At 48.8% G+C, this 24,794-nt stretch overlaps 1 protein-coding gene across 1 annotated transcript; it reads right to left on the bottom strand.

Annotated features, from left to right (window-relative positions):
• Positions 1 to 534: 534 nt before the first annotated feature.
• On the bottom strand, positions 535 to 23,160 carry Spaca6 (sperm acrosome associated 6). Its single transcript, XM_057763131.1, has 8 exons — positions 23,074 to 23,160; positions 18,186 to 18,390; positions 10,673 to 10,741; positions 10,115 to 10,138; positions 9,201 to 9,472; positions 8,699 to 8,855; positions 8,411 to 8,621; positions 535 to 1,650 (listed from the first exon to the last, which is right to left on the bottom strand). Coding segments are annotated over exons 1-8 (1,002 nt in total). The 5' UTR covers positions 23,137 to 23,160; the 3' UTR covers positions 535 to 1,649.
• Positions 23,161 to 24,794: the final 1,634 nt, after the last annotated feature.

Raw genomic sequence — 24,794 nt, 5'->3', positions numbered from 1 at the left:
AAATAGAAGTAATAGACAAATGATGTGAGGCACACCTATAATCCATATCATGTCAGAAGTTCATGGTCATTCGCGATTAGTTCTGTTCCCTGTGGCTGTGAGAAAATATCCTGGTAAAAACATCAAGGAAGAAAGGTTTATTGGGCTAATTCCAAGCCACTGTCCATTATTACAGGGAAGTCAAAGCAGCAGGAGCTTGAAGCAGCTACTCACATCACAAACAGTCAAGAGCAATGGATTAATGCACACATGCTTTTTTGCTCACCATCTCCTTTTCAACCAGGACCCAGCTTATATAAGGATGCTGCCTGCATTTGGGGAGAGTCATCCACCTCAGTAAACCAGTTTAAAATCACCCACAATCATATCAAAAGGCTACTCTAATCCAGGTGATTCTATGTGTCAAGTGGACAATCAAAACTAACCATGCTCTGCTACACAGGGACTTCAGTGCCACCCTGGCTACATAAAATCTTGTCTCACAAACCTCCTAAGACTCTCTCAACTTCAATTTCTTCCTAGACTACCAAGCCACTTCCTTTTCTGTGGATAGCAACATTCCATGAAAAAACTCCAAGTTTAGTAACTTGGTCATTGTGCAGCCATAGCTGTAATCTAACTCTACTTATTTCCATCTCTCCCCAGGGGACTCCATACTCACTGGTGGTCACCCCTCATCCCACACACACTCAAGGCAGTCACTCATCTTCTAAATGTGAATTTACCTGTTCTAGAGAGTACTATAAATGGAAGCTGGCAGTCTGTGACCTTTTATGGTTGATTTAGCTTAAGACTTTCAAAGCTCACTCAAGCCATTGAATCTCTGATTCATTTCTTTTTATTGTTAAGCAGTAGACCATGACAGGACACAAACAATTTTTATCCACCCTATTATCAACAGACAGATATTTAGTTGTCTCCAACTTGGGACTATGATGTTCTTCAGCAGGTTTTTGTGTGGACCTATGACTCTAATTCTTAAGTATATACCTAGGGAAATAACTATGAGGTCTTATAGTTCTTTTTAACTATTATTTTTAAATATATGAATGAATTACTATTAAATAATAGATCATTTATGATATTTTAAAATAATTATTTTTCACTTATTTTGAGACAGGCTCTCATAGAACAAAGGTTAGTCTCAAACTTGGCGAGGATGACCTTGAGCTTCAGCTCCAACAGCTTTCATCTCCCGGGTTCTAGATTGATAGACACAAACCAGCACGTTGTGTTCACAGAGGATGGGAGCAGGGGCTTTGAACATACTAGGCAGTTACTCCATTTACTCAGCCGCATCTACAGCGTCAGCCATTTCTTTTAATTTTGTGTTATCTTTGTGTGTGCGCTCATGTGTGACTGTGTGCACACAGGTGGATGTCAAAGGACATGTCATCTGTGCATCCAGTCCTTGCTTTCCATCTTCTTTGAGGTAGGGTCTCTAATTTTCCACTGCACTCCCAGCCTGGGTGGCACACAAGCTTTCTGGGATTCTCCTGGCTCCATCTCTCATCTTGTATAGAAGAGCAGGGATTACAGAGGCTCAGTATCTTACGCCGCCGTTTTACATGGGTTCTGTGGATCCAACTGGGGTCCTCATGACTCAGTGCAAGTCTTTTGCTCACCAAGACTGTTTTCCAGACCCGAATTCTAGAAGGGAATGGCAGACTTTACCACAAAGACTACACCATTTTACCTCATTGCTAGTAAATGTGGTGAGGCTTTTGATCTCCCCACCCCCTTGCCAAACTTATTATGTAACACTAATTACAAGCTATCTCTGTGGCTGTGGTTTGGTTTCTCTTTGTGGTTTTGATTTCCATTTTCCCAATGACTAATGTGGACTCCCATTGTCAAAAAACCCAAGCCAATCACATGACCTGCAGGTACTCCTTCCTCACCTCTTCCTCATTCTACAAAACTATTAAATTAACCTCATTAATAATATCTCCATTGCCAAAACCATGAGCTTCCCAGTGAGGCAGCAGCTTCTGCAGTCAATCTGTCTGTTTCTCATCCCTCTGTGCCTTGTATATATGTGAGGAAGTATATTGAGTTTTTTGTTTGTTTGTTTGTTCTTTTTGGTTTCTTTGTTTTCTTTTGTTTCTGTCTATGAAACTCTGGCTGGCCTGGAACTCACTGTGTAGACCATTCACTGGCTTTGGGCTCAGAAATCCAGCTGCCTCTACCTTAGATTCCTAAATGCTGGGATTAAAGGCATGTACATGACTGGCATTTCTTTACTTGGCTGTCAGGAAAAAAAAAAAGCCTCAGCAACCTCCCTCAGCTTGCTGTTCATTTTTTCCTGGTTCTGAAGCTGGAACACTGCTTATCTGCTACAGTGCTTCCATTCTGAACACACATGAAGCCGAGTTTGATCCAGCACTGGGAAACTAAGAATGTTAGTACACACCCATGATCCTAGCCCTTGGAATCCCTGCCTGTGGAGGCAGTAGGCTCAGGAGTTCAAGGTTCTCTTTGTTCAGTCTAGACAAGGAAACACAAGCTCCAGATTCAGGGAGAAACTCGGTCTCAAAGGAACAGATGGAGAGTGGCAGAGGACTTCTGAGACACACACAGTTCCCCCTCCCTCCAAAAAATACTCATACTCTCACTCAATATAAACAAGCGAATGTTTCAAAACTTTGCTTTGGGTTCCTTTTCATGCAGCCATTGGAGAGAAGCACGTTTCTCATCTGTGTCTACACATGGCCCCACTAAACTCAGCACTGTGGTTCTAAGTGCCCTAATTACACTCTCCACCCAGAGGCAGAATTCCTAAGTATTGTTTAAATCCCAGACTAGTATACCAAATAGCCTGCAAGATGTTTTCACTTAATAATTAACCCACTTCTTACCCCCAATTCCAAACTTTTCTCCTTTTAATCTATCTCCCTGTCTCAGCAAACACAAAGGCATCATCTCAGTTCCCCGGGCCACAGATTCAAGAGCCATGTTGCCGATCAGAGTAACCACTACAGCTTTTCCCTCGATCACTGATTCAGTCACAAACCCATTTACCATGTAAGCTACCAATTCAAAAGGAAAGAGATGCAGATATGCTCACATGGGGCTCCTAGCCAACACGTCGATCAAGATGTGCACACCTTTATTCCCAGCACTCAGGAGGCAGAGGCAAGAGGACCTCTGTGAGTTCAAGGCCAGCCTGGTCTACAGCACAAGTTCTGGGACAGGCCTCACAGCTAAGGAGAAACCCTGTCTTGAAAAACAAACAAACAAAAATTTAAAAAGACTACCTAGAAGAGTTAGGTATGGTAGTATACACTTATAATTGAAGCACTTGTGAAACAGAGATAAGACCCCAAGATCCAGGCCAGTCTAGCTTAGACAGGGAGATCCTGTCTCAAACACACACACACACACACACACACACACACACACACAAAAGTTAAGACTATCTAGATAATGAGTGTGGTGTCAAACAGATTCTCCCAGCATTTGGGAGGCAAAAGAAAGAAAATCCTGAGTCTCAGGACAGCTTTGGCTATAAATTGAGACTGTAAAGAAAAAATGGTAAGTTGGGGAGGGTATCTTGACTGGTAAAGTGCTTGTTGCACGAGACCTCAGTCCTTGCCCCATAACCTACACAGAAACTCAGGTGCAGTTGTGCATGTCTGCAATTCCAGGTCTGGGGTGGTAGAGATAGGTGGGGATACCTGGAGGTCAGCAAGTCTAGTTATGTGGCTGAGCTACAAGTTCAGTTAGAAACTCTGTCTCAAAAATACTAGCAGGGTTGAGAGTGATTGAAGATGTCCAGCATCAACCTCCAACTTCCACATACAGGAACACACTATTGTAAGCATATACATGCAGACAAAAAAAAAAAAAATGCCAGTCATGTGCCTCTGTGACTTCTGTTGGCCTGGATCAAGGACTACACTAATTCTAGTTACCTCTAGCAGTCAAGGCATTCACCAAAACTTACTCCTTTCAAGAATAGAATGTAGGCAGCTGGTCCTTCAGCTCTGGACAGAGCAGAATTAGGCCAGGGCCATTACAGAGATCACTGCTGTCCTTTCCTTAATGTCTTCTTGTCTCGTAGACCCTGCATTCACATCTGCCTGCAGATGCTGTTGAGTTCACCTTCTGGGTGGAATGGAGCTATGGTTTACGTGAGATATGCTCCCATGTATGTGAACATGTAATCCCCAGTTGGTGCTGTCTGGGGAGGTTAGGAATCTTCAGGTGGAACCTTGCTGGAGGAAGTCTATCTCTAGGGTAAGGCTTTGAGTGGTTCTAGACTCACTCTACCTTTTATTTTCTTTTCACTGCCTATGTGTGGATGAAACTATGACCAGTCAGCTTCATGTTCCTGTCTTCATGCCTTTCCCTGCCCACAGCTGAGCTTTCCCCACCATAAGGGACCTGTCAGTAAGTCTGCAACTATAAGCTAAAATAGCCTTCTCCCTTAGGTTGCTTTTGGTCACAGTATTTTATCACAGTAAAAGAAACATAACTCTTACATTACTCCCCATTCCCCTTTGTCCCAGAACTTTGGTGTTTACCTAATTTCTGCAGCATCTCAAAGTGCCACCTCTGAGACTTAAATTTGAAATACACAGGCTTGTTTCCCAGTAGATCTCAATATCTGGGAAGAGTATGGAGCCTTTTATGAGATGTGTGGCCCACCAGAATTGGTCACTGGTGATAGGCTCTGAAGGTTTATTAGCCAGGACTCTGAATCCTTTAACTCTTTCTTCACTTGCAGGCAGGCAACAAACCTGTAGTAACACACTACTACTGCCTTGTATGGAGCTCCTCAACCCTGCCAAAACCTAAGAAATTCAAAACCATGGGTCAAAATAAAACATCCCTTTCTTGTTTCTATTGAGTACTGTGGTTACAGAAACAGGAAAGTAACTTATATAGTACCTGTGCAGTGTATGACTTTCCATGGCTCAGTGTGGTGATCCAAATGAGAAATGTCCCCCACTCGTTCACACATACTGGTTCCCTTATTCTCCTATTGTGCTGTTTGGGGGAGGTTATGAAACTTAGGGGGTAGTCTTGCTGGATGATGCTATGGATGGCCTTCCTGAACTTACAGCCTCACCGCTCTTCCATGTGGCTCCCTTGCTTCCTCTGTGCATTTTGAGATGCGTTCTCTCAGCTGCTTGCTGCCATATATCTCTTGTCCTCATGGCCTATCCCTCTGGAACCATAAGCTAAAATGAACTCTTGCTTCTGTTCGCGCTTTCTCATAGCAATAGAAAATTCACTAATACATTCAGAAACTGTTGGTGACTTAAGGCAGAGAAAAATTGAAACCTTGCAATGGGAAATACCCTGCACAACCTGACCTGTCTTGCCCTTTCCTTCCACGCTGAGTTCACAGCGTGTTCATCTCATAACACTTTGCTTCAGTCCCTCCTGCATACCTGCAACTGCTGCACCAGGGCTCTCAAACATGTACACAGCTCGCACTTTCCATTCCGTCCTCAAATGTCAGCTTCCCAGTCAGACTGTCTTCAGAGCCAACTGCCACTGTTCCTCACACAATATTCCAAAACTCTCCCTTATTTTTCTCTCACAAATATTATGTGTTTTAATTTCTTGTTTAGTCTTCAGGACGTAAGCAATACAGGGGTTTGGGAAATGGCTCATTCAATGCTTAGCGTGCAAACAGGAGGACCTGAGCACAGAAACCCCACCAACTAGGAATACTGGCACATGTAATCCCAGCTCTGAAGAGGCAGAGCCAGCAATATGCCTGAAGCATACTGGCAGGCCTGTCTAGCCTGATGCACAAGCTCCAAATCCAGTGAAAGACCTTGTCTCCCATTATAAAAGTGGATATCAATTGAGGAAGACACCTGATACCAATCACAGTCCTCCACATGTACCATGTACCCACACACATGCACACAGAGCACATTGAAAAAAATGAATGAAAGAAGGAAGGGTTGGTGAAAGTAAGGACAGTAGTGAGACAGGGCAAGACTAGGTAAGCTATGTTTAGAAGATGAGAAGACTCAACCTTTGTTATCATCATTGGAAAGTAAAAAAGTGCCGGAGAGTACTTAATCAGTAATCATGTCTAGGGCTAGGAGTATATAGCTAGTTGGCATAGCACAAACCTAACAAGCACAAAGCATGCCATTCTTCCACCAGCACTGCATAAAACTGGGAACAGTCGTGCACACTTAATCTTATCAGCACTGGGGAAGCGGAGGCAGGAGGATCAAAAGTTCAAGGTTATCTGAGTTTTAGGTGATCCTTGGCTACAAGAGACTTCCTAAAAAACTAGTCATCTGGGCTGGTAGGATAGCTCTGCAGTAAAGAGCACTGGCTGCTCTTCTTGAGGACCAGAGTTCAATTCCCAGCACCCATATGGCAGCAACTATCTAAAACTCCTGTTCCAGGGGATCCTATACCCTTACAAAGACATGTATGCAGGCAAAACATTAATGTGCATAAAATACAAATAAATAAATAATTAATAAAAATTAGCGGTCTATTATGCCTACATGGAACATGGGGGCAGAGGTGGGAGGAGGGAAGACACAGAATAGCACAGACTGCATATGGAACAGGAACTAGTCAGAGAAAGTCAATTGTGGGCTGGTGCCTGTGCAACGGACAGGAAGTCATTCAAGATGGAGGAAGAGTGGAAAAGGTCCAGACATGGAACAGAACTCTCAAAGTTCAGGGGACCAAAGCTGAAGCCACCCGAGCTGAAAAGTAACAAGGAAGACATGAGAGGGGATACAAGCTATACAATAAAACAAGTTTCGAATGGTTGTCACAGGCATTTACTGAGCTGACATAAAGGTAGACATGAGCAGGGGGGCAGCAGCAAGGGATAAGAGAAAAGGAGGTTATGAGGAGAGAAGGAAAAAACACATTATTGTAAATAAGAAACCTGGGGAGGCCAAGAATCATCATGGACACCATAGGGAGAAAAGAGAACTGCAGTGTAGGATGGAAAGCTCTCTTCCTTGCATGGGAGACACAACTAGGAAGACCAATAAGGGCCAGAATGTGGGGACCTTTGGAAGTTTAACAAGGAATTAGATTTGATTTCATTGACAACAGAAAGTCATTGATGAGTTTAGGGCAGAGAAGTAACCCACTGTGACACACTTAACTAGACTGGAAACTAGTAGGGATCTGAATCCATCCTGAGAACCCGGATGTAAAAAGCTTGCAGTTGTAATTCTAGGGCTGGTGAGGTGGTGACATGTTGACCCTTGGGGCCTGCTGGTCAGCTATCCTGATCAGACAAGTCTTAACCATTGAGAAATCCTGTCACCAAAACACAGTGGTTTGTGCCTGAGGAATGACACTTGAGGTTGACCTCTGGCCTCCACATGCACGTACATGTACACAAATGTGCCCCACCCTGCTCACACATAGAAAGAAACCAGCCTTGGCATGTAGCTCACCTGTCTAGAATCCAAAGTAAGGGGCTGGAGGTGTGGTCCAGTGCTAAAGCGACAGGAGCTGTGGAGTGTGACTTAGTGGTAGCACCCTATCTAAAATATTCCAGTGACTGGCTGAGGTATGGCTTAGCAGTAGAGCTTCAGTCTAGAATCCTCTAGTAAGGGGTTAAGGGTGTAGCCCAGTGGTTTTTGCACTGAACTGCTAGAAGGCTATAGGTGCTACTTCTGGAAGGGAGAAAGCCTGGGGGGGGGGGGTTGGAGGAAGGGATACCATATAGTACTCTAAGGGTATTTTCTATAGATGGAAATGTCAAGGAATCTGCTAGAGTACAGAACGGTCTGAACTGGTACTCAAAGACCTCAACAAATAGCCTCCCAAACTGATAGCCTAAGTCCTGTCACCATGGGTCTATACACCGAAGCATTGTGGGGTACTTTGTCCTCCCTAAGGTGAGCAGTGATCTCGTCAAAACAAACAAGCCACCCCTCAAAACCAACAACAAAAAACAGAAAACAAACAAGAGAATCCAGAACTGAAATACATTCTTTATTTCAGGGAAGAATGTCAAATCAGAGCAGATATCCTCTTAGCTGCCACTTAAGTACCATTGAAAAAACACCCTGGGAAAATAAACGAGTGTGTGCGTTGAAGGAGCGCCCAGTGACAGAAACACATTAGGATTTCAAAGTGCAAGGAGAGCCTAGACCTGAGTCTACAAGGAGCCCTGGTGTCGGGACTGTGTTAGTTTATGAGCTGTAAGGATAGAATCTGGATTTCTCAGCCTGGGCAAGGAGGGCTAAAACCTGGACTTCTAGGTCTGAAGGAGAATTGGAGGCTAGAACCCCGAGTCTAAGGAAGACCTTTAGTCTAAGAAGACCTGGGTTGGGCTCAGGGAGGAGGCTGGGGTCTGGACTCTGAGGATGGACGGAGTCTGGACTCCTGAGTCGGAGGCCTGTGGCGTGGACAAGGGGAGCTGCGGGAGGGGAGGGTGGATGCGGGCACTCACCACACTAGCACAGTGACGCTAGCAGACACGAGTGCAGCAATAGCCGCGAGCAGGAACAGGTTGCCAAGCGTCAGAGCCTGGGGCCTGGCAAGCAGTTCGGTTAGGCTGGGCCTCCAGGGCTCGATCATTTCCGCCTCCCGCGGTGTCCAATGTATCACTTCCCGGAACGTGACCTGGAGCTCAGTCTCCCCAGGCGGAGGAGGGCCGGTCACTGCCAGAACGCGCGCGTTAGAGGGCGAAACCCCGCCTTTGGCCCCACCTCTCCTCACATCCTTGCCCCGCCCGCACCGTTCAGATAGAAGTAAAGCCGCGCCAGGGGGCGTTGGTCGTGCAGGATCACGCAGGAGAAGGTCCCGCGGTGGGTGGGTTGCACTGGCCGGATCCGCGCCAGGTACCCGTGGGCCCCTGGCACATCACGGAAGTATGACACGTCCTGAGTCCGGAGCTGCGAGATGGCGGGTCTGAGGCGCTCAAATGCATCCAGACTCAGCCAGAACGGGCAATCCCCGCCCAGTGCACACCCCCCTCCCCAAGCCCTGACTCAGCTCGCAAGGCTCTGACTCGTCTGGCTGCCATGAGTAACCCTTCCCAGCATTCTTAAAGTCTGACTCATAATGCACATCCAAGCACTGGTCTTCCATATATTTCACCTCAGTCTTTCCCTAGGTCTACGACTGCCCTCCCGCATTAAACCCAACCCCTGGGGCCTCATACCCTGAATTTAGCCTCCTCCATTCCCCGGAGCAGAACCGATCCCTTAAGCCCTCCAGCAGGCCCTGTTCCGACTCACACCTCCTCCCGCGAATTTCCATGAGTAAGTGAGCTCCGATTCAGGCAACTGGAAGCCCACGATACAAGAAAACAAAGCCTGATCCCCTCGCTTCACCGTCACGTCCTGAACTGGAGAGAGGAAAGGTCGTTCTGGCAGGCCCGCACAAGCCCCGCCCCTTCCCAGGCTTGCCTGCGCTGCCGCTGCCGACTCACCTGGACAGTCTAGAGGGAGGTCGCAGACTGTGGAAAAGCAGCCCCAGCAGTAGAAACGCCTAGTGACCTCCTGGACGCCTGTGAGCCGAGACCAGGAGTGTCTCCAGATCAATTCCCCGGACCTTGTTGAATCTATGGGAACTCCCAGGGTTCTACTGGCCAGGTGAAAGACAGACCCCACATTTTCTGCACTATTTAGATAACCCTGCTTAATTGGCCCCCAGGTCACCTCCTGGTTTGTTTAGCCAGTTTTCTACAGCATTACACTTATGTTTTGTTTGTGTGTTGTAGCCACTGGGAATGGAACCTACGGGATTATGCAGGCTAGTCAAACTCCCTTCCACCAAGGCATGCCCTCATCCCCTGACTGGGAGATTCTAGAAAAGTGCTCCTGTGCTGAGCCGTATCTTCAGAATTCTTTTTAGATTTTGTTTTAAGACAGGGTCACCCTAGGTTGCCCGATGTGGCCTAGAACTTTATGTAGCCATAGTCCAGGCTGGCCTTGGATGTGTGATCTTGCTGCCTTAGCCTCTGGAGTAGCTAGGATGGCAGGCTTCACCAACAGGGCCTCTTGCTAGGAAGTTTTGGCAGAATACCTAGTTAATGCACTTTCCTACTAACTTCCTTTAGATCTATGGCCCACTCATGGTCTTCATCTTAGGTTCCACGTTTCCGTCCCAGCTTCCCCTACTTTTTTTAAGTGTGGGACTAAATCCTTACCACAAGGAGGGATGCAGTCCTGGACTGTGGAGAGAAAGGAGGAGGCATTAGGACCCAGATAGTTGACAGAGCCTATGGCCCTATGGTGGAATAGTCAGGACTTGCAGTCCTTGCCTCTGGAGAACAAGCCTAGGCTCCTAAAGCAGCATTTGGAGGGCAGAACAGAGCATATAGTTCCTAAAGGGCAGGGCCGGGTTCACAGCACTTCATCCAGAGGGTGCAGCAAGGCCAAGTGTGTCAAGTTGAAAGCCTACAACTAACTAGGAAAAGTGAAATGGGAGGTGGGGCGGGGCACAGGAGCCTTGAGGAGGAATCAACCTCGAAGTATTAATTACCCTTGGAAGTGGGAGAATCAGCACCTAATTAGTAGGCCCAGATAGAGAAGCACCAACTAGAGAGGATGCCTTTGAACACAGGGCCAAAAGCAGTTCAATTGTCACATGATCTGTCCTGGGCTAGGAAATTCACTGGTCCCAAGGTTTAGGCGGGATTCAAAGAGTACAAATGTCTGTATGTGGCATATTGTGTTTGCAGGGGCGGAGCTGGAGGCTGGTTTACCTTTTTTAAGCTGTTGAATGGTCTTCTTCATTTTTGCTGCAGCAATAGGGAAGGCAGCCTTAAAGGACCCTGGAGGATGAAGCAGGGTGGTTGTACTAAAAGCTCTTCCCCTATGGCTGAATAGTCAGGACTTGCTGTCTCTCCCATAGGCACATACTGTGTTCCTAGCTCTCATAGGTCCAAAGGGAAGGCTGGCAAACTTCTTCAAGATTCTCTTTCTGCCTCCCGACAGCACTATCCATTTACATCTTAGTGGAAAGGGAAGAACAATGATTAACTCTTCTGCAGGGCTTACTAGGCCCTACAATGCTGGTTGTTTCCCTTCTCTGCTGCAGCCCTCTTGCTGACTTCCAATTTCCAGGTTACCCTTACCTTGCTCATAAATGTCTTTTGCCCAGCTTTCCACCATTCTGTTTATCTTACCATCTCAAGTGTCCCTGCAAGGGTTTTGATTACCCCAAATCTAAAGTTCCCCACTTTTATCTCATTGTGCCTCTTTCAGTTTACATAGAGTTCACCAGATTGCAATTACACATATGCAAATTAGATGTGTGTGTAAATTAGATGCTGAGATACAATAACGGCCTAAGTCCATCATCTTGGTATTTTGTTTTAAGATGGTGCCTCACTATGTTCCAGGCTGGCCTAGACTTCTCTATGTAGCCCAGGCAGGCCTTGAACTCAGAGATCTGCCTACTTCTAGCTTTCCAGTGTTGGGATTAAAGGCACACACAACCATACCCGGTTACTTTTTTGTATGCTTTTAATTATGTTTTTTGTTCTTTGAAAATTTCATATATGCATGCAATGTGTTTCGATTATATTCATTCCCTCCTATATCTTCTTCCAGACCCATATACTTCCTACTTGTCCTAACCCTCTTCATTTAATTTTTTTCCCCTGTAACTGTAATAACCCACTCAGTCTAATCTGTGCTGACCATCCAGTGGTGCACCTACCTTCAGTGAACCTAACCAACCTATCAGGGACTGCATGCACCCTTGAAGACAACTGGCTCTCCCAATCCATTTGCCTCCATTTGGGGTGGAGGCTTGTGAGCCCCTCCCCCACAGCACTGGAATGTTGACTTGATCTTGGTCAGGCAACTACAGCTGCTGTGAACTCAGGAGTACATTGGTCCTGTCAAGTTCACAAACCGCTTCGTCTAGTCCTCTCCAACCTCTGACTCTTAACCTTTCCACTCTTTTCTCAATATTCCCCAAGCTTCCACCTTTTGAATACACCATCCTCAGAACCCACGAAAGGGTCCCAAGTCTTACAAAACAACCCAGTAAGTATATGTCTAGTGAATTGGAGAGTCCAGCAGGACAGCAGGTCACCAGCTGTAGCCTTAGACTCAAATGTATTACCTGGATATGATAAACACCAGGCAGTAAAGTGTTTCTTTTTCTCTTCTTTGTTTCCTATTTTTTCTTTCTTTTTGTTTTTATTTTTTATTTTGTTTTATTTTTAAAGATAGGGTTTGTCTTTCTAGTCCTGGATATCCAGAAACTCCCTCTGTAGACCAGGTGGGCCTTGAACTTTGAGATCCAGCAGCCCCTGCCTCCCAAGTGTTGTGATTAAAGGTGTGCACCATGACTGTGGCTTTTTTCCTTTTTATTTATGAACTATTTGCCAATATGCAACTTTGGGACAGTTATATAAAAGTTTCTTATCTTGGTCGGTAGGTGGTGTTGGGTGCTTTTAATCCCAGCAATTGGGAAGCAAAGACAGGAGGACTTCTGTGAGTTCAAAGCCAGCTTGGTATACAAAGTGAGTTCTAGGACAGCCAAGGCCACAAGGAGAAACCCTGTCTCAACATAGCAAAAATATTGATATCTCTTTGCAAAACAATGGGGAGGAGGCTGAAGAGATAGTTCTGCAGTTACGACAGTGTCTTGCAGAAGACCCAGTTCTGTTTCCAAGCACCCATGTCAGAAGTTTCACAACCATCTGTAACTCTAACTTTAGGGCATCTGATGCCCTCTCCAGGACTTCAAAGACTCCTGAACTCAAGTGCACCAATGCCCTGCTCCCCCCATCCATATAATTAAAAATAAAATAAATCTTAAAAAAAAATAAATGGATTGCCAACACACAAAACTGATGTCACAAAAATGCTTGGCATCCTTTTTTTTAAAAAAATGTTCAAAGCTATATAACAAAGACCATAGTGCCTTAAGGCAGCAATCAGCAGTTCAGTGACCACCACTGTCTTTAAACAGAACATTTCCCAGTCGTCGTCGCCCCCTCCGCACCAAGCACTATTCATTTCTACCCTTCTATACTGTTATGTTCTGTGTCCTTAATTCTCACCACCACAGGACCCTCCAGATCATGAGATGGAGCTCACCAGAGACCAACAACAAGACAAAGGGCCCTTCTGGTGGAAATGGTTGGGACACTGTCCATTCCACCCCATTCATATGTGCAACCCTAATCCCCAGTGCACTATGGAAGAATGCGACAGTACTTGGAGCCAACATTCTTAGAGGTGTTAAAATGACGTCATTTGGGTACACCTTAGACTAGTATGATAGTTCATCTTTATTGTCAGATTCCTAGGATTTAGAAACACCATGGAAATAAACCTCTGGGCCTATCAAGGGGTGGGAAGACCTACCCTGTATGTGCTTTGTACCATACCACAGGCTGGACCCCCAGACAGAATCAAAAGGAGCAAATTGAACACCAGTATTCATCTTTCCCTGCTTCGAGGCTGTGTATGCAATGTGATCTCCCGCTCCTGCTGTGACTTCCTGCCACAATATAGCAGTGGTTCCCAACCTTCCTAATGCTGTGACCCTTTAATACAGTTCCTCATGCTGTGGTGACCCCAACCATAAAATTATTTTTGTTGCTACTTTACAACTGTACATTTGCTACTGCTATGAAATATAAACATCTGTGTTTTCCAGTGGACTTAGGCGACCCTTGGGAAAGTCCCAAAGAAGTCATGACCCACAGGTTGAGGACCACTGGACTATACTCTCAGTGAGCTAGGATAAACCTTTTCTCCATTAAGGTTATTGTCTTGTATTCTGTCACAGCAATGAGGATGGTGACCAGAATATATGTGTGCATGAAACTGTCAAAGAACTGAAGGCATTAACTAAAGAATGGCATATGTTGTCGACAGAGAAGCACCAAAGCCAAGGAGCTGGTTCTGAGGTCATTCTCTTAACCATAAAGAGCTGGAGTATGACTTAGTGCCATAAGAAGGCTATGGTTCAGAGTGGAGCCCTCAATGGAAGGCCAAAATCCTGAAGGCCTCACCCAAGCTACATCTAGGAGCCAAATCAATGACTCCCAGGATAGTATGGGTGGGTGGGATATAGCAGGTGTACCACGGAGACCTGTGAGGTGGGCAGGGGTGGGACAGGTTTAGGCAATGGTGGCAGTGTCTACTACAAAGACCTACGTGGGCAGGACTGAGTGCTGTGGGAAATGGAATCTTTTTCATTCTCAGCTATTCTGTGGCTTGCTTTGGAGTGCACATTAATTAGCCTTGAGTTTGAGGTTCCCTCACACTTGGGTAGAGGACCATCTACTGCTACACTCTTCAAATTTGAGATGGGGAAACTGATGTATGAAGAGGTTAGGGAAGTTGGATGTGGTGACACAGTCTCTCTCCCACAAGGGAGACTGGGAGGATCATGAGATCAAGGGCAGCCTGGGCTATGTAATGAGACATTCCTTCAAAACAGAAAGGATAAATAAAATAAACGTCAAGGTCACACAGTCACTTGTAAACTCAGGCCTCCATCGTTATCCATTTATACGTCATTTTTTAAGATTTATTTACTTGTGTGTCTGTCTATGAGCGTGTGCATAAATCTGTAGGACATGAATCTGCTCATACCCATGGAAGTCAGAACGCAGTGACAGGTGTCGTCTGAGGCAAGGTCTCTCTGATGCTCCAATTAAAGTGTTCTCAAGTAGGCTGGAAGCCGTGTCTTCATTTACTGTGGGCCTGGGGTAATAAGGGTGCAGGGGACACCGCAGCACTTGTTTTGATAGTGCTGGAACTCAAACTGTAGTTCTCATGATTTTACAGCAAGCACTCTTAACCACCAAACCATTTCTCTCTAGCTTTCTCCACTTTTGTTTGTTGGGATAGGTTCTCACGGAGACCAGAGAAGTCTTCAGAAAACTCATGGACATATACACATGATTAAAAAAAAAAATTAAAACAGGAGCCAGGTAGAGCAGTGGTGGCACACATCTTTGTTCCCAGCACTTGAAAGGCAGAGACAGATGGCTCTATGTGAAGCCAGCCTGGTCAACATACAGAGTGACTGCCAAAGCTACACAGATAAACCCTGTCTCAAAAAACCAAAACAAAAACAAAAACAGGAAAACAAAAAACCAGGAGCCAGGCAGTGGGCGCATGCCTTTTTAATTCCAGCAGAGACAGGCGGATATGTGAGTTGAAGGTCAGCTGTGTCTACAGAGTTCCAGGGCAGCCAGGGATGTTACACAGAGAAATCCTGTCTCGAATGAATAAAAAAAGAAAGAAAGAAAGAAAGAAAGAAAGAAAGGAAGGAAGGAAGGAAGGAAGGAAGGAAGGAAGGAAGGGAAGGAAGGAAGGAAGAAAAGAAAAGAAAAGAAAAGAAAAGAAAAGAAAAGAAAAGAAAAGAAAAGAAAAGAAAAGAAAAGAAAAGAAAAGAAAAGAAAAGAAAGAAGCAGAGGCTGGAGAAATGCCTAAGCAGTTAAGACAACCTGCCATTTTGGCAGAGGCCTTGGGTTCAGTTCCCAGCCAGTTCCCACATGGTGGCTCACAATCACCTGTCACTACAACTACAGGGGATCTGACAACCTTTTCTGGTCTCCTCAGGCACAAGGCATAAATCTGGTGCACAGACATGCATGTAGGCAAATACTCAGACACATAAAGTAAAAATGGAAATTCACTCGTTTCATGTCTGAAGTTTGAGTTCACATAATATTTTGAGTCGGCCTGAGTTGGTTTTTGTTTGTTTGTTTTTTAGAGAGGGTTTCTCTGTAGCTTCAGGAGCCTGTCCTGGAACTAGCTCTTGTAGACCAGGTTGGCCACAAACTCAGAGATCTGCCTGCCTCTGCCTCCCGAGTGCTGGGATTAAAGGCGTGCACCACCACCACCCGGCATGGGTCTGAGTTTTACCTGTGGCCTGTCACGTGATGCTATGTGGAGCAAAGATAACACTCAAAAAGGTTTTGTGTTTTGGAACATTTCATACACACACATGCACAGAGTAAGAACACATGTATGTCACTGTTTTGTCTGGTTTTTGAGACAGTCTATGTAACATAGGCTCCTTCGATCCTACTGCCTCAGCCTCCCAAAATACCTGCATTGTGTGAGCCATCACTACACCTGGATACTTTATTTTCCTTTAACACAGGGTCTCTTGTAGCCTGGACCGGCTTCAAACGCACAATGTAACCAAGGATGATCCTCCTGCCTCCACTGAGTACTGAGATCACAGATGTGTGCGGCTAGGGGCTAAGAATAAAATCCATTACTTCATGTACTCATCAATTGAGCTACATGTTCCCTGCAGTGATATTGGAATGATAAACCACATCTAGCTTAGAAACAGTTCAGATTTCAGATGTTGCACAAAGGATATTCAGCATATACTCACACTGTAAACTTACAGTATGTATATAGAGACATTATCACCTGTGTGACCCCCAATAGACGGCACTAGTCTGGCTCATCCAATGCACAATTTTCCTAAATTCTGACTACATGTCTTCAAGCACAGCTCAGCCCTAACTTTCCTACCTCACCGGACTGGTAACTGAAAATCCCTTAGGAGAATAATTAGCATAAAAGACAGGGCCTGAGACTCTTCCTCTAAGCAAATACTCTATAGCTTAGAAATAGCCCCAGCCTTTTACTACTGGATTCAAAGTGAGAATTTTATTACGAAGCCATAACCTTAGAATCTCACCGGTGGATTCTTCACAGGTTCTCTACCCCGAGCCACACCTTCAACCTCACAGACCTGTTTATTGTTTAATACACTATTAAATACAAGCATCTCGAGGGCAGGGCATTAGCAGCTTTGGTCCCAGCTCTGACCCCACAGGTGATTCTGGAATAGGCCTCCCTCTGAAGAACTTACTGTGCCAGTTCCTCTCAGTCTCCAATCTCTCTGAGAGCAGAAGCTCCTCCACCCTGCTTATATCACTGTGGTTTTCCAGGGCCTTAGGACATCGTCATAAATTACCTTTACTGATTCCCAACATTCTGGTGTTGAGATGCCTTGTGGTTATTGTGTAACTACCCTAATCATCTGTACCCAGTCCAGCTCTTTCCTCCCTGCTCCCCGTCTTAACAAATGTCACTCCTAAGAAGCCAGACCCCAAGTGAAGGCAACTCTTTCCCTTCCCTGTAACAGACCACCAGATCCAGGCCCACTTTTTTGTCCCTCCTCTTCACTATGTTCTCAGACCCATGTCACAGGCTGCCTCCTCTCTAAGTCCAGCTTCCATCTACCCCAAGCCTCTGCCCTACTCCCAGGTCTGCACTTGGTGGCTTTTTATAAGTTTCCAAAAAGGAGACAAGCCCAAACAGGAGCAGAAGGCATTCCCCAGTATCCTGCAATCCTTCCATCTCTCAGGTTCCTCAAGTTTTTCTTTGGGAATGGGGACACACAGAAAATTCTCTTCCACGATGGTCGTGGACACCCCCTCAATGAATGGACCCTTTGTTTGGGAGGATTCTGATATCAAACTTAGTGGAACAAAATGAACCATTGAAAAAGAAAAGAAAAAAAAAAAAGACCTTGAGCTCCCAGATCCTGGGAATGGCCAAGTTATCCTTAAACAAACAAAAATGGCTTCTCACACTGCCATACACATACTGCTACAAAAGAGATTGTGTGTTCCGTGGTTGGGGTGACCAGGTGTGACTACTGCAAATCATGTGTTTACATGTCCCCAGAGCCTTAAGGTTTGTTCCATACATCTACATGGGCATGTTCTCCCCTAATGTCCCAAGCAAGGAGTCTGACACTGACTCTCCATGTCTATCCCCTGAATGGCTAGTTCCACTGCTCCTACCTTTGTTAGCCATGAGAAAGATGTGTATGTGTCTTGTCCTAAGGGATTATGTCCTCCATAAAAAAGAATCATCCCCTCCCAGTGAGCTCTGATTGGGAGATAAAGTGCACGTCTCCCCGTAGGAGAAGAGAATGTTCTACCTTATAGGTCAGTAAGTGGAGCCTAGGTGAGAGGCAGGAGCACACCCAGACTTCAGAGCCCAAACAGTGAGAACCACAGATGGGTCGCATGAACTTGACCCCACAGGGCTTCAAACCCTTTTGACTTCTATACTTCTGTCCGTTCCTTGCCATCTTCAGCTCCACTTGCCTCCGAAGCTTCCCCAACAAACAACCTTATTCACACTGGTTTCCAGCATCACTCCCTCCAACCAGAGGAATGTCTTATGCCTCCACACAGTCTGGGGCAAGGGAGGGTGGAAGGTGGGAAAAGCAGAAGCCAAATTCCACGAAACACTCACCCTGAGCTGCAGCCACCTCTTGGAGGGCGAGTGTCATCTGTGTGAAAGCATCATGAAGGTGCCCCCTCTCGTCATAGTCTGAGGGTAGACAGGAAGCAGACTGAGGAAGCATCATGGCACTTATCTGGTGCCAGTTATGTTCTACGTCTGATTCATGGCTGAAAGTGTCCACCCCCAACTCCACTCCAGGGTCTCTGTGCCCTCTCTGGAGAGATTACATACATACATACATAAACACTCTCTCTCTCTCTCTCTCTCTCTCTCTCTCTCTCTCTCTCTCTCTCTCTCTCTCTCTCTCTCTCAATTTCTTTCCCCAACCCTAACCCGCAATCTGGGTGTCTGTTCCTCCCTTCCTCTAGTCTCTCCTCTCCTCATCTCTCTCTAGGCCTCTGTCTCTGTCACACCACCCTGGATCTGTTATGCCCTCTCAATCTACCCCAACATCATCAGTCTCTGTCCTATCTCTCTAGATCACTGTCTCTCCCTAGGTCCCTGACCCCCTCTCTCCATCAGTCCCTTTCTCCCTTATTCTGGGTCTCTTTCAATCTTCAGAACTCTGTCCCTCTCTGTCTCTAGGTACCTGTCTCTCTCTGGACCTCTAAGTATCTGACCTTCCCACTCACGTGTGATCCCAGTCCACACCCTCCTCCCTCTGGGCACTGACCCTTTTACTCATTCGCTTTTCAGTTTCCTTCTCATTCTGTCAAGGACTTCACTGTCCCTAGCCTCTCCCTGAGGCACTGTCTCTAGTCTGTCTCCACTCCTCTCAGACTGTGTTTCTTTCCATTGTTTCCACCTGTCTCCCTTCCCTGTGTCTCTGCCTAAGTAATCCTGTACTCAGCTTTACTTCGTGGAGTTGATCAAGGTTTCTCCTGCCCCTCCCAGTGCCCTGGATCAAGGACAGGGGTTTCCTCACTGATTTCCACGTCTGAGAGACCCTCAAAGGCAGCTGTGAGTGCGTCTTTACACTGGCCCAGCTTGGGGCCCTCTGTGCCCACAAACAGCTGGCAGAGACGAAGGCGTTCCTCATGGGTGGTGAAGCAGAAGAGACATGCCCATGTGGAGGCCCTGAAGATCAGCGGGAACAACAGGGCGATGCTCCCCATTAGGGCAACAGGGGCCATCACAGAGGGTCTCTGTGTCTGAGGAGTAGCTAGTAACCTTTGTGAGGTCACCGTGGGGGAGGGGGAAGCTGTAGCCTAAGATCAGAGATTATCTTTCAGCTGGTGGTCAAATGTCAGGCTCCATCTAGAGGAAGGTTGTCAGGGGTCACCTGTAATCCCTAAATTTGTAGCTGAGCCAGGCGCCAGGCTCCCAAGAACCTCACCTGTGACCCTGGACGTCCTCACAGGTTAAAGGGTCTCAGGGACCTAGAAGCCGGCATTGTAGCTATGGTGGACCAGGAAAGTCGTTTTCCCCAGAGGTGGGAGCAGGGAAATGAGAAAGGAACACTGGCAGATACACTGAGCCCTAGAAGAGAGAAACCGGGCAAAGAAGACAGAGAAACCTGGAGAAACATCAAGAGGCCCAGAGATCCAAAATGTCACAGAGATGAGAGATAGATTCAGAGCTCTAGAGAAACAGAAGCTTCGAGAACCCCAGAGACAGTGGGGTAATAGAGTCAGAAAACGAGGAAATCTCCTAATGGCAGAGAGACTGCAAAGAAAAGGGCTAAGACAGAGGGTGTGGGCAGAGAAGGCACCCCAGCTCATCCCAAGAACTCTGGTGCAGTAGTGTGGACCTGGGGTCCCCGCCGGCCCCTTCCCGTGCAGGGCGCAGCCTGGGGAAAGCTAGGAGGCCGTATAGTGATCTCCTCGGGTGTCTTCCTCAACTATACAACCTCCTACCTCAGCCCGGGGGGCGCGGCAGGTGGGCAGATTGACAGATGGAATGTTGGGGAACCAGGAGAAATAGGGAGGGTGGGGAGGGCCGGGGAGGTCCCAGCCGCGACGGTGAGCCCCCGACACGGACCCACAGACACGAGCTTGTGTGCGGCGAAGGCCCCGCAAGGTCGGTTCTACGGGTGGGTGCCAGGACCCAGGAGTCCGGGCCCCCGGCCCCCTCCTCCCCAAGGAACCCAGGAATTCAGTCCCAGCCCTTATCCCACAATCTAGACCTCAGTCCCCCTCCTTCAAAGCCAGGGATTCAAACTCCAGGCCTCCTCAGACCCCGGGGTCCAGAACCCAGCCTTCCTCCCTCAGACTCAGGGGTACTGGCTCCAGACCTCCTTCCAATTTCAGACTCAGGAGTCCAGGTCCCAGTCCTCCCTCCCTCAGCAGATCTAAGGATCCAGCGCTCCACACCCAAGAGCCCTCAGACTCAGTTCTCGGGCAGTCCCTAGCGCTCTCACCATCTCAAACTCAGGGGTCAATCTTTCCCCTCACCCCACCCTTGCAGACCCCGAGTCCAACCACTAGCACTTCCCTTACAGGAGGCACACCCGGGGAAGAGACCTGGCCTTTGGAGTGTAGAAAGAAGGGGGACTCACTTGTCTTGGTAATCTGCCCCCCTCCTGAAACCCCTCAAGGTTTCAGACCCCAGGCCTGAGCTTAAGGGTTCCTGGGTCTCAGGAATACTCATGAGGCTCTCAGAAGAAACCGTCCTTTCTACTTTTCCCCACTCTCAACCTTAAGGGTGACAGCTATGATCCAGGGATAAAGATACCAAAAAGGGCCCTGTCTCCGAGACTCCTCCCAACTCAGGATAAGGTTCTTCACCCCTGAGCCCCCAGAGAGGAAACCACTTGGCCAAAGGCAGTCGGCTGCAGGTGGGAGGGGCCCTAGGATCTGCACCCACCCTGAGGCTCTGAGCTCACAACTGGTCCTCTGGGGCTTCTAGGTTCCACGTCCATCTTCTTGTTTCTTTCTCTCCGCTCGTTTTGCCTTACCCTGCCCTTTCCTATTTCTCTCTTTCTCAGTTTGTATCTTCCCTGTCTGGGCTCTCCTTTTTTGCCGTATCTGCATGCCTGGTCCTCACTCTTGTCTCTCTTCTGGCTGACCCTTTCCACATTCACCTCTCCTCTTCCTCACCTCGTATCTTCCATATCTACCTCTCAAGTCTCTCCCTCTTTTACACTGTCTTCTTTAGCCCCCTCCTTCCCTGGCTTTGTCTCTCATTTTCTCTCTTTCTCTGAATTCCTCTCCTCTTTTTTCTCCCCGCTTCTTATTCAGTCTAGCCTCCACCCTCCTCTCCGGGGTCTCTCTCCCTTTCTCTCCCTCTTTTCGCCTTCCCTCCCAGATTTCCTTCTCTCTTTTCCCTCCCCTCCCCCATCCTCTCTCTTTTTTCTCCTTCCCTCTCTCCCTCCCTCCTCCTCGCCGCTCAGAGCCAGGTCTGGAACTGGGGGTGGAGTGGGGGTGGGTCGAGAAGGGGCCCTGGGCCGGGGTAGCGACCTGCTGAGGCGGGGAGGGGGGGTGAGGAAGGGAGGCGGGAAGGGGGCGGAGAAGCAAAGCGGGAGGCGGGGGCCTGAGACGGGTCTTCGGCCCCAGCACCAGTCCTCCTTTCCCTCCTTTCCAACCTCCCAGACCCTCAGGCGGGGCGAGAGTCAGGCCAAGGTGGGGAGGAAGGGGAAGGGAGGAGGCTTCCCCCCCCCCCCCAACAACCTGGCCCAGAGCCCAGGCCTGGGTTCCCAGCATGCCCCGGGGCTGCCTGGGGCCTGAGGAGGGGGGTGAGGAAAGCGGGGAAGCAAGAATCTTAAAGATTCTCAGACCAGAGCATCTCTCCCACACCCAGCAAGTTTCTCCCCAAAGGGGAAACTGAGGCTGAAAAGGTTCCGGACTGGTTCAAGGTCACTGCCCCAAGCCTGGGTGCACTTCCCCTGGGTTCATAGACATGTTTTGGGGAATGGGTAGGCACTGGACTTTTCCCCCCCAAGGCTTGGGTCCCCTCCCCCCCCTTTTGCAGACCCTAGGGAGCCCCCAAGGGTCAGAGAGCAGACCCAAACAGTCTGGCACCATAGCAACCAACTGGCCCCGCCCCCTTAACCCCTGGAGGGCTGGACTCCAGCTGGGGCTAATGCGAGGTGGGGGACTCGTGGTTCCGGGTAAGAAACCCCCCTACCTACCCCCCCCCACATCCTAGCAACTAAGAAGAAAAATACTTAGGGTCCTGACTCTTGGGTTCTGAAGGAGGGATGGGGCGCGGGAGTAGTGGCCTATGCTTCTGGGCCGAAGGTGATGGTAAGAGAGTAGACTCTCGGTCAGAGGCAAGAAGCAGCTGGGTGGCCCAGACTCCTGGGTCCTGGGCAGACTGCATCTAGAGTTTCGGATTGTAGAATTTTGGTAAGGGGCTGGAAGGTGGACTCTGAGGGAGGAGGGAGCCGAGGCCTGGAAGCCTAGGTCCCCAGAGAAACCTGGACGCAGGGCCTCTCCACTACCAGACATCCCCTGCCCCGGGCGCTGACCCGGGCCCGTCTGGCAGCCCAGACAACCTCCCCCTCCTCCTGGCACCCTCCCACTCACACGGCTCACCCTTGACCCCGCAAAGCCCCGCAGCCCCATCTCTGCCCCTCCCCCGCCCTTCCAGCCAGACGTTAACCCTTGGGCCGCCGGAGGCACCTCCAGAGCCAGACAGTCTTCCTCCAACTCCCCTGCGGTCTCAGGCATCTGGTCCCCAGTCCCTTACTCTCTGGGATCCTACATCCTTCCTTTAGAATCTCAGAGGTTCTCTCAGCTTCTGTAACCCGAGGAACCCAGAATCTAGACCCCCAGCTCCCTCCATCAAAGACTGAGGAGTTCGTACTCCCAGCTCACTACCCTCCCCCCCGCCGAACCACTTCTCTGCCATCCAAGTCAGAACCCAGAAATCCAGGCCCAGGCTGGCTGCCTCCTCCCTTGGGGGACCCTGGAGTCCGGCCCAGGTCCCATCCCCCGCTCCTGTTCCGCAGACTCACCGCTCCGCGGCTCCAGCGTCGCGGGGACCCAGTGTCCTCCAGCTCCAGCCCCAGGTTCTCCATCCTCTCCCTCTGCCGCCCGCGGCCTCTCCCCTTCCTCCCGCCAGCCCCGCCATCCTCCGCCCCCGGTCGCCTGCAGCCTCCGGCCGGTGCCTCCTCCCGGCTCTGCGAGCCTGGGCTCCCCCGCCCTAGACCCCGCGGGCAGCGTGGCCTCGGACCGGCCCCCTCCCCGGGGGGCCCCTGCCCAGCCCCTCCCCACCGCCAAGCCCAGTCCGGCCAGGCTTTTCCCCCCACCCCCCTGCCCTGAAGCTGGCCCGAGTCCAGGGGAAAAAATTCCATCCAGCCCTAGGGAGGAGGAGCGGGGCGGAGGAGGGAGCGGGAGGGGAGGCCGGGCTAGGGGAGCATGACGCAGGGAGAAGGGAAGGGACAAAAGAGAGGCCGGGAGGCTCCCTCCCTCCCTCCTCCTAGGCTAGTGCCCGCTCAGTCTCCGCAGCTTTCTACCCCTTGGTTTTCTCCATCTCACCTCCCTTCGTGGCTCTCAGCCTCCTGCCTCTTCTCCCACCCGCTCCCCCCCCCCCGCCCATGTCATTCTTTTTTCTGGCCTCCCTTCCTTCTGTCTGCCCTTCCTTTCTGCCTTTCCCCGTGTCTGCATCTTCATCCGTTTTTTTTTTTCTTTTTTTCTTTTTTTGCTAGCGACGGGTCTTGCATTTTCTCTCTGCTTTTCTCCCTTTCTGCCTGGGTCTTTCCTTTCCTCTCTCCTCTGTGCACCTTCCCCAACCAGGGGCTGCATTCCCACCCACCCCTTTAGTCTCTCCCAGCCCACCACCCCCCTTCTCCTGCGCTGTGTTTCTCCTCTCCCCGGCACTGGAACTCAAAGGTGAATTAGACCCGCATATCTATCCTTGCACACAGAGCTCACAGTCTGATGAAGGAATAAGACCCAGCCGCAGGGTGATGGAGTGTGACTGGGGTGAAGGGGGAGGGGGGGTGTGCCGAGACCAGAGACTCGGGAGATAGGGGGTGGATGGGGCGGTGGATGGAAACAAACCCTGCAGCAGTCAGCAGACGACCAGCCAAGAAGGCGTGGTTGAGGGTGCGACCTCTGAGAATCAGAAGTAAGACCTGAATTGTTGAGGACAGAAGTAAGGGAGGTCCAGGCCCGGGGCACAGTTTAGGCAAAAGCCCAAAGGCAAGAACCAGGGTGGTAGCGGAGGGTAACAAGGCAGTCCAGCACGATTGGAGGACGAGAGCCACTAAGCTCACCAGAGTGGGCGGGCAGTTCTAAGGTGTTCAAGGCCAAGCGCAGCACGTAGTTGCCTGAGGCTAACTTAAGGAGCCTTGGAGCGTTTTGAGCGTGTTGGGTGAGAGCTGAACGTCCGACCTTTCTGGGTCCTGGATGAATTGGAAAGAAAGAGATGGTGGACTCAGAAAAGTCCTACTCTCTCCTGAGTAGGGACTAGGACCAAGGAGGGAGTCGGAAAGAGAATGTCAGGTGCTAGTGGGAACTGTCAGGGGAGAAGAGGCAGAGACTTAAAGAAGCTGGCGATCCGAACCAGGAGAGAGAGGAGAGGCCACAGAATATGAACAAGAATATTGTGAGCAGCCTATTAGAACCTAAGGATATCAGAGGGGTACAAAGGGAATTTTGTGTGCCTATGGTGCACTAATTTTTCTCCCCAGGTAGGATCACTTTTATCTTCACCTGTTTTAACAGCATACCC

This window comes from Chionomys nivalis, chromosome 2 (genome assembly GCF_950005125.1).
Source record: "Chionomys nivalis chromosome 2, mChiNiv1.1, whole genome shotgun sequence".
Taxonomy (NCBI): domain Eukaryota; kingdom Metazoa; phylum Chordata; class Mammalia; order Rodentia; family Cricetidae; genus Chionomys; species Chionomys nivalis.
Note: the sequence above shows the minus strand (reverse complement) of the source record. Positions and strands in the feature narration are given on the sequence as shown.

Bases quoted from the DNA above. Each gene is read 5' to 3' on its own strand.
- Spaca6 (XM_057763131.1), bottom strand. From the start codon at position 23,136: ATGGAGAACCTGGGGCTGGAGCTGGAGGACACTGGGTCCCCGCGACGC. The intron at 8,856-9,200 runs GTGAGTCGGAAC...GCCATCTCGCAG, and splicing joins GGAAATTCGCGGGAGGAGGT to CTCCGGACTCAGGACGTGTC. The intron at 8,622-8,698 runs GTGCGGGCGGGG...GCGTTCTGGCAG, and splicing joins GCTTTACTTCTATCTGAACG to TGACCGGCCCTCCTCCGCCT.